Source organism: Octopus bimaculoides, chromosome 4 (genome assembly GCF_001194135.2).
Source record: "Octopus bimaculoides isolate UCB-OBI-ISO-001 chromosome 4, ASM119413v2, whole genome shotgun sequence".
Taxonomy (NCBI): domain Eukaryota; kingdom Metazoa; phylum Mollusca; class Cephalopoda; order Octopoda; family Octopodidae; genus Octopus; species Octopus bimaculoides.
Genome location: NC_068984.1, coordinates 140,944,456 through 140,952,984, shown reverse-complemented (window position 1 = coordinate 140,952,984; position 8,529 = coordinate 140,944,456). Strand labels below are relative to the sequence as shown.

Genomic DNA, 8,529 nt, shown 5'->3' with positions numbered 1-8,529 from the left:
CACTTGTTCTTGCACCACGTAAAGGGCACCCAAGCTAATGTCAAGCACCCACATTAGAAGCATCTGTGCTGGTGCCACATGAAAAGCACCAGCATACTCTGTAAGGTGGTTAACATTAGGAAGAGCATCCAGCCATAGAAACCATAGGAGCTTGGTACAGCCCTCTGGCTTGCCAGCTCCTGTTCAACCATTCAAGGCAGGCTAGCATGGAAAATGGACCTTTAATGACAATGATACATGTAATAAAATGTGTTTGCACACACACATCTGTGTGTGTGAGTGAGTGAATATGATCAGTGTTTATGTAGATGTGTGTGTGCGAGTGTGCCTGTAGATTTATAAATTAAGTGGATGTCAGCATAATTACCAAACAATAATTTACACACACAACCACATGTACATTCATAGAAAACCATACAACTACTCTTCACACCACTGATGTTATCCAAGGGAATGGCAAAGGGGCCGGCACAGCTTGGCACCGGTGACATCACAACTCATTTTTACAGTTGAGTGAACTGGAGCAATGTGAAATAAAGTGTCTTGCTCAAGAAAACAACACAGCCTGGTCCAGGAACCGAAATCACTACCTCATGATCATGCGCCCGACACTCAAACCATTGACCCATGCACCTTCACAAACATATATGTACAATATATATACATATATAAACATATATGCACACATATGTACTGCATATACAGCAGAAACAATAATGAGTTGGTGGCCATGGGTAACGACTGAAGTCTCACAGGTCTAGAGTTCAAATATAACAAAACTGCTTTGGAAAAGAAAGAGAGCAGGGCACAGAATTCTATACATCATTGTTCTCTTAGATGTTGAGAAGAGGTTCCAGAATACCGAGGAATGTCACCCAAAATAGTCACCCTATTCAGGATGTGACGGGCATTCACCCCACTTGGGATATAGCAAACAATTACCCCAGTTGAAATGAGATGAGCTGCAAACTACCATCCCAGCCATGACAAGACGAGGTATTTGTACCAGTTGGGACAAGGTAAGGGTACTATGTCTGCCATGGCAATATAGGCTATCATCACGACCAGGGAAAGATAGGCTACCAAGCCAGCTGGAGCAAGACAGGATTCTACTCCAGCTGGGATGAAATGGGCTGCCACCCTATTAAAAGGTAACAAATTATAATCCTATGAAGTAAAGAAATGTCCCACATCCACCTAACATCTTCATCAGCGTATACAAGGTAACAGTATACATACATACATACATGCATACATACACACATCACAGACACACACATGCAAACATATATACATACACACACATACATACATATATACATACATACATGCATGCATCATATACATACACAAACATATATACATACACAAACATATATACATACACACATACATACACGCACACATACATACATGCACATACATACATACATACATAGATACATACACACACAAACATACACACACACAAACATACATTCACGCAAACATAAATACATACATATATGCACACACATACAAGTATGCATTCATATGCGTATGAATATGTGTATCTTTTTCTGGAAAAAAAAAACTGATAAAATGGAAGTTCATTCAAACAAAACTACCTTGTGGTATTAAATCCACCCAAGTTGCACAGACACTTCCATCGCACAGTCACCAATAGAAATATACAAGCGACCCATTAGTGAAAAACCTACAATCAATGACACTATAATTTGCAAAAAGCCAAAAGGGGAGAAATAGCAGCCAAATCCCCCCTCAACACAACCTACCATCATAAACAAAGAAGGATATATTGGATATCCACATCAGTTGTTAGCTGTCAGGACACTACAACCTTCAAAACTTCCAGGCTTTCTGAAATTCACGAAACAATACACCTGATGTCCGGCCACCACCACCACTTTTTTTGTAATGACTCATTCACTGTTTGCTTCTTGTGCATTAGTTTATGTTGTGTTTATGCAATTTTGGCCACTTTGTCCTGATGAGTTGTAGTGCACCTGAGCACTGTAAACAATAAGCTCATCATCATCATCATCATCATCATCATTATTATTATTATTATTTCACTTGAAAAGGAAGTTGTGGGTGGAGAAGGAAGTATTGCCTTGTAGCAAGTTTGTTGAAAAATGAGTGAATGTTGGAAGAATACCAGGTGTGAAAGGACCAATTCTGAGCATACACCTGTAAAAAAAATGGAGACAGGCTCTTGCCCTGTTGTTCAAGCACCCGTGACTTTTGTGGGGTTTTCCACAAAGACCTTAAAGTGCCTCCCCATTTGGGAGTTTTAATTAGTTCAAGTCTTTTGTTATTACATTGTGTACATGCGAAAACCCATTGTATCGACCTATTTTTGTCTTTTATGTCGTTGTATGTCTTTTAATGTTTTGTACATGAGCCCTTGTGGCTATAAAATAATTTATTATTATTATTATTATTATTATTAAGGCTGCATGTTAGCAGAATCGTTAGTATTTTGCCTGTCCTTACATTCTGAGTTCAAATTCTGCTGAGGTCGACTTTGCCTTTCATCCTTTCGGGGTCGATAAATTAAGTACCAGTGAAACACTGGGATCAATGGATCAATGTAATCAACTGGTCCCCTACCCGCAAATTTCAGACCTCGTGCCTTTAGTAGAAAGGATTATTATTATTATGGTGGTGAGCTGGCAGAATCATTAGCACACCAGGCAAAATGCTTAGCAGTATTTCATCCGTCTTCACATTCTGAGTTCAAATTCCACCAGGTTCGACTTAGCCTTACATCCTTTCGAGGGTCAATAAAATAAGTACCAGTTGAGTACTGGGGGGGAAGGGGTCGATGTAATCGACTGTCCCCCTCCTCCAAAGTCTAGGCCTTGTGCCTATTGTATAAAGGATTATTATTATTATTATTGTTGTTGTTGTTGTCATCTTGAATATATTGCCTGAGTAAAAAGGAGATGACCATGGAATTTCTTTAATCATAGGTCCACTCAGTCTGAGTTAGATCTGGGGGCTAACAACAACAACAACAACATGCATAAAATAAAACAATTGAAGCAGTGTCTAACTGAATATACAGTGGATTTGATCTCAGGAGCAGAACTTTCTTCACTCCGAGAATTTAAAGAACATACTTGACAAGATGTCCACTGCTAGGAATGTCAATACTAGAGACATTTAAGGTCAATGATTGGTCTGGCTGAAAGCAGAACTGTTCAAGACCGTGAGGTATAGAGACCTGCTTTAAATGTCATAATAATTTTGTGTCTGGGGACCAATGGAAAAGGTAAGTGTAATATTCTAAATACATATGGCTCCCTGTGCCGGTGGCATGTAAAAACCACCCACTATACTCTTGGAGTGGTTGGCGTTAGGAAGAGCATCCAGCTATAGAAACATTACCAGATCAGATTGGAGCCTGGTGCAGCTGTTGGCTCTTTAGACTGCAGTCAAAGCGTCCAACTCATGCCAGCATGAAAAACAGACGTTCAACGATGATGATGATGATATATGTAATAAATAATATATATATATACATACATGCATATATGGGTACAGGACATCAACAATGGTGCAAATAAAATGAAATACGTAAACAATGAGAAAAAATGGAAAACAGGACAAGTTAACACAGAGAAAGGACCCTTCATCAGTTGTCGGCTGGGGCCATGGGTGGATGTTTATGACAGAAACACTTCATACAGGGTGGATACCACTACTACAAGGTGTCTCTCTCTCTCTCTATATATATATATAGAGAGAGAGAGAGACTGATAGATAGACAGATACAGACAGACAGACAGATAGACATGTAGGTATGGGTTGATGCACTACAGTAACATTGATGGGGTGCATACATAAGGAGGATAATGTCACTGGGTGTAATAGGGGTGTGGGCTAGTTAACCAGACAGACATCAGGGGATGGATATAGGTATAATAGGGGTAAGGACTGAGTCATTTCAGACATTAAGGAAGTGTGTTACATAGTTACTTCATCAGTTTCAAAATTCTTGTCACCTCCACCCATTTAGATGGGTGTGGTTGGTTGTGTTTATGTAAAATTATTGGTAGGGGTGTGTGTCTGCAGACATGCTTAATATTTCAGTGTGTGTATGTGTGTAAGGCCATCATTTCTTATGATTCAGGCAACATAATTTCAATATTATTTTTTTATAGTTAAGGTCAGTAGATCATACTGTGTACAATAGTGAACTGTGCCTCCACATACTTCCTTATTTATAATTAGATATAGTTGAATATGGACAGTTCAGGCATTTAAGTTCACAGTGTTTCAGATGACCAGGTCAAAAGTTCATATTCTAGAGGCTAAAATAAGTAACAGTTAAGTATCAGGGTTGATTTTCAGCAGATGTTTGTGTACTTGTGCTTAAGTGAAACTATTATTTAGTCACAAAAGGAGGGAGTGACACTCACCTATGACCTTAGTAGACCATCCCAGTCTACCCAGCTATGAATTGGTACCACATGGTAGAGATACATTTGCCAACTATAAGTAACAGAACCCTTGTAAAATTGACAACTGATAAGCTTAAAGTATAAAATTGAGCATTACCATCATCATCATTTAAGGTCCGTTTTCCATATGGGCACAGGTTGGACAGTCTGACAGGAGCTGGCCAGCCTGAGGGCTGTCCAGGCCCCAATTGTCTGCTCTGGCATGGTTTTTTACAGCTGGATGCCCTTCCTAATGCCAAACACTTTACAAAATGTACTGGGTGCCTTTCACATGTCACCAGCACAGGTGCCTTTATATATATGTGTGTATGTATATGTATGTATGCAGGAGTGGCTGTGTGGTAAGTAGCTTGCTTACCAACCACATGGTTCCGGGTTCAGTCCCACTGCGTGGCACCTTGGGCAAGTGTCTTCTACTATAGCCTCGGGCCGACCAAAGCCTTGTGAGTGGACTTGGTTTACGTCCCCGTAACTTTGCGGTTCGGCAAAAAGAGACCGATAGAATAAGTACTAGGCTTACAAAGAATAAGTCCTGGGGTCGATTTTCTCGACTAAAGGCGGTGTTCCAGCATGGCCGCAGTCAAATGACTGAAACAAGTAAAAGAGTAACGACTAAGAGTATGTGTGTGTGTGTGTATGTATGTATAGGGAGAAGAGTGATGTAGTGACTACCAGTATCTATTGGGTCCCAACTGAAATTTTCCTTTTCCTGTAGTTCCATCTCAAAGGTAATTAATCCCAGGAAAATCTTTCACTACAGAAGTTATAACCAAAAACAGGATCGGAACACAATGTCTGCCAACAAAAACATCCATCCATAAATAGTGTTCCCACTGTTTTTCTACAACCAGCGATACTTTTCTTCGGTTATTACTTTGTACAGCAGAGGGTTAAGAATCTCGTCTACGAACACATCAGGCCATGATAGTAACTAAACGTGAACCTTGAATTTCCAGGCCAGCAACATACACTTCAGCATTGTGATCGCTTGACTTGTTAAAAATAACAGCCAAATTTCTCTCAGACCACTTCATAAAGGAAGGACACATTCGATAAAATAGTCCTGGGTACGTTGTCTGAAAACGATGGCACTTTCATAGATCTGGCCTGGGGTTAAACGAAAACCACCAGCTGTGACACGAGGAATTGGGAATTCACTACATTCTTGCTCAATCTGCTAAAAATAGCAGACAAATCACACACTACCATCTTAAGAAAGGAATGACACCTAAGGTAATGTAGTCCTAGGTACTTGTAAATAGACAGGGTGGTCACGGCTAGAAGACATTTTGATTATATGCGCATTCAGTCAGCGTTGATTTGGTACTAAACAAAAACCAGCTGCTATGAGTGAATATGTGTGTTTGTGTGTGTGTGCGTTTGTGTGTGTGTGTGTGTGTGTGCGTGTGTGTGTGTGTGCGTGTGCGTATGTGTGTGTGTGTATACACTTGCTAACATAAAAAGAGGAGGAGGAAGAGGAAAGAGTGAGTGATCACATTGTGTCCGACGAAAATTGCCTTTGGTTAAATATGAAATTAGGAGAGAATGCAAGTGTGCGTGGTAACATAAGACTGCGTGTGTGTGTGTGTGTGTGTATACTGTGACAACTGGCTTGATACGTCGGTGACGTCATCATGTGAACATAACAAAGGAGGGACCAGGAAGGTGAGGTTGTATGACACATAGAGACAGACAGGCAGGCAGGCAGACTGGTATGTAAAGACACAATGTGTGTGTGAGAGAGAGACAGAGACAGAGAGACAGACAAACAGAGACATAGAGAGAGAGAGGCAGATAACACGCACAGCCACATATATACATACACGTATACACAGACTAGTGTATTTGAGAGAGACGGGGGGGGGGCGGGCAGACAACACACACTCACATATACATACACAGACTTGTGTGAGTGTGTGTAAGTTCGAGGGAGAGAGGGGGGGCAGACAACACACACATCCATACACAGGTTAGTGTGTGTGTGTATTACAGACGGTCAAACACCTAGCTAATCTAGTAAGAAATACATTGGTATACTTCATAAAAGAAAGTTATCAATAAACACTATAGGTAGATAAACAGATCGATACAGTCTACATAGATACAAACAGAAATAAAAAGATACACATATGGACAAACAACAGATCGACAGAAATATTCTATATCGAGACAAATAAGAAAGTAGAAAAATACAGACAGAAAGTTAGGACGCAATAGAGAAATCGATCAATACAAATACCAAACATATTAGACGAAAATATGAATAGAAAAGACGGAGATCCTAACAGAAAGTTGGGATTCTAGAAAGTTGGGATTCTAGAGATCGATGGAAGGACAATTTTTATATTAGAGGAATAAATAAAGAAAATGACACAAATAGACAGAAAGTTAGGACACTATAGGTAGAGAGAAATATATTGTAGCTATACAGATAAATAATAAAACAAGTAATAAAGAGAGACATGCCGGCTAATTAACAAAACAAATACTTCCTTTCTGGAGACGTCTTCTTACCTGAGATAGTTTCCAGTTCATCTGTGACCAATCTTTCTTACCCACCTCTAATTCAGACACATCTTCATCGTATATATCCTCCATATCGTTGGTAGTGTTACCATTGCCATTTTGATCGGTTTGAAGTGAAGATTCACTTGGCCTCAGTCTACTCAGATCGACGGCTGACATGTTGTTATGCGATGAGGGTGGAAATGAGACAACTCGAACACACTAACGCACACGCGTGCAAACGCGTATGTATACTATTGTTATCAACTGACACACACACACACACATACGTACGCGCGCGCACTGACTTTCCCCCCTCTTACTTTCTCGCAAACTGTTAGAGACTAGAAGTCATGTGACTTCAAACAGTAACGATAGTGGTGGAGACGGAGCTCAGATTAAATGAGAGAGAGAGAAAGAGGGGGAGAGAGAAAGAGAGAGTGGTAAATAGAAAGGGAGACAGAGAGAGAGAGACACACACACACACGCGCACAAAGAATGTGTTGGTGTTGACGTCATATGACCGGTTTGTATACGTCATGTGACGTTCATACCGGCAACAGAGTCGGAGCAAATGATAGTGGTGGTGGTGGTGGTGTAATAGTGGTTCTAGTGGTAGTGGTAGTGATTCTAATGATAGTGGAGGTGGTTCTAATAATAGTGGAGGTGGTGGAAGGAACGATAATGTACTGTGGGGGTAATAACCATTGGACTAATAAAGTCGTGATTGTACTAGTACTAATAATAGTAATGGTGGTGGTGGTGTGTTTGTAGTAGTAGAACTAGTAAACGAAATTTCCATTTCTCAGTGATAACTTTTAATAGTTATAGGAAAGACTTCCATTATGTCAAGTTGAGAAACTTATAACTTACTGAGATCGTGGACCTTGGGGAAAATTTGGCAGGTGGAATAACTTTTCGGATGATGATGAGTGGGAAGTCTCAAAATTTGAGGGTGTGGAGCTTTCGTTTTTAGGGAGGGTTCCAGTATGTATCGACCGATCCGCTTTCAGGCTCTCCCGGACCTGAACCCATTTACTAGCTGAACATCCCTCTAATAATTCTTGGTGGTAATGTAAATGATGCAACATCTATCTATCTATCTATCTATCTATCTATCTATCTATCTATCTATCTATCTACCTACCTACCAACCTACCTACCTACCTACCCACCCATCAATCTATCTAACTATCTATCTGTCTATATCTGTCTCTCCATTATCTATCAATCTATTGAGTGATCTATCTATCTATCTATCTATTTATCTCTCTCTCTCTCTCTCTATATATATATATATATAAGAATTTAAGGAATGGAGAAAACGCATGTTATAATTGCATACTTATCCATCTATTGTTTTCATAGTCGGTCATAATGTCTTACGTTTAAGATGATTCCCATGCTTTCCCTGACGAGAAGGTTACAATTTTAATATCAAAGATCCCTATGGATCACACAGGTTGTAATCCTTTGAAACATATGTAGGAATAAAGTATGCAATTATAACATGCGTTTTCTCCATTCCTTAAATTCTTATATATATATATATATA

The 8,529-nt window shown here is 39.8% G+C and overlaps 1 protein-coding gene across 1 annotated transcript in view; it reads right to left on the bottom strand.

Moving 5' to 3' along the window:
* LOC106882279 (protein YAE1 homolog) overlaps positions 1-7,329 on the bottom strand; it is a 33,053-nt gene extending 25,724 nt beyond the window's left edge. Inside the window, exon 1 of the mRNA XM_014932897.2 lies at positions 6,984-7,329. Within this exon, the coding sequence (XP_014788383.1) occupies positions 6,984-7,154 (171 nt within the window). The 5' untranslated portion in view covers positions 7,155-7,329. The remainder of the gene's footprint in view (positions 1-6,983) is intronic.
* Between the last annotated feature and the right edge of the window lie 1,200 nt (positions 7,330-8,529).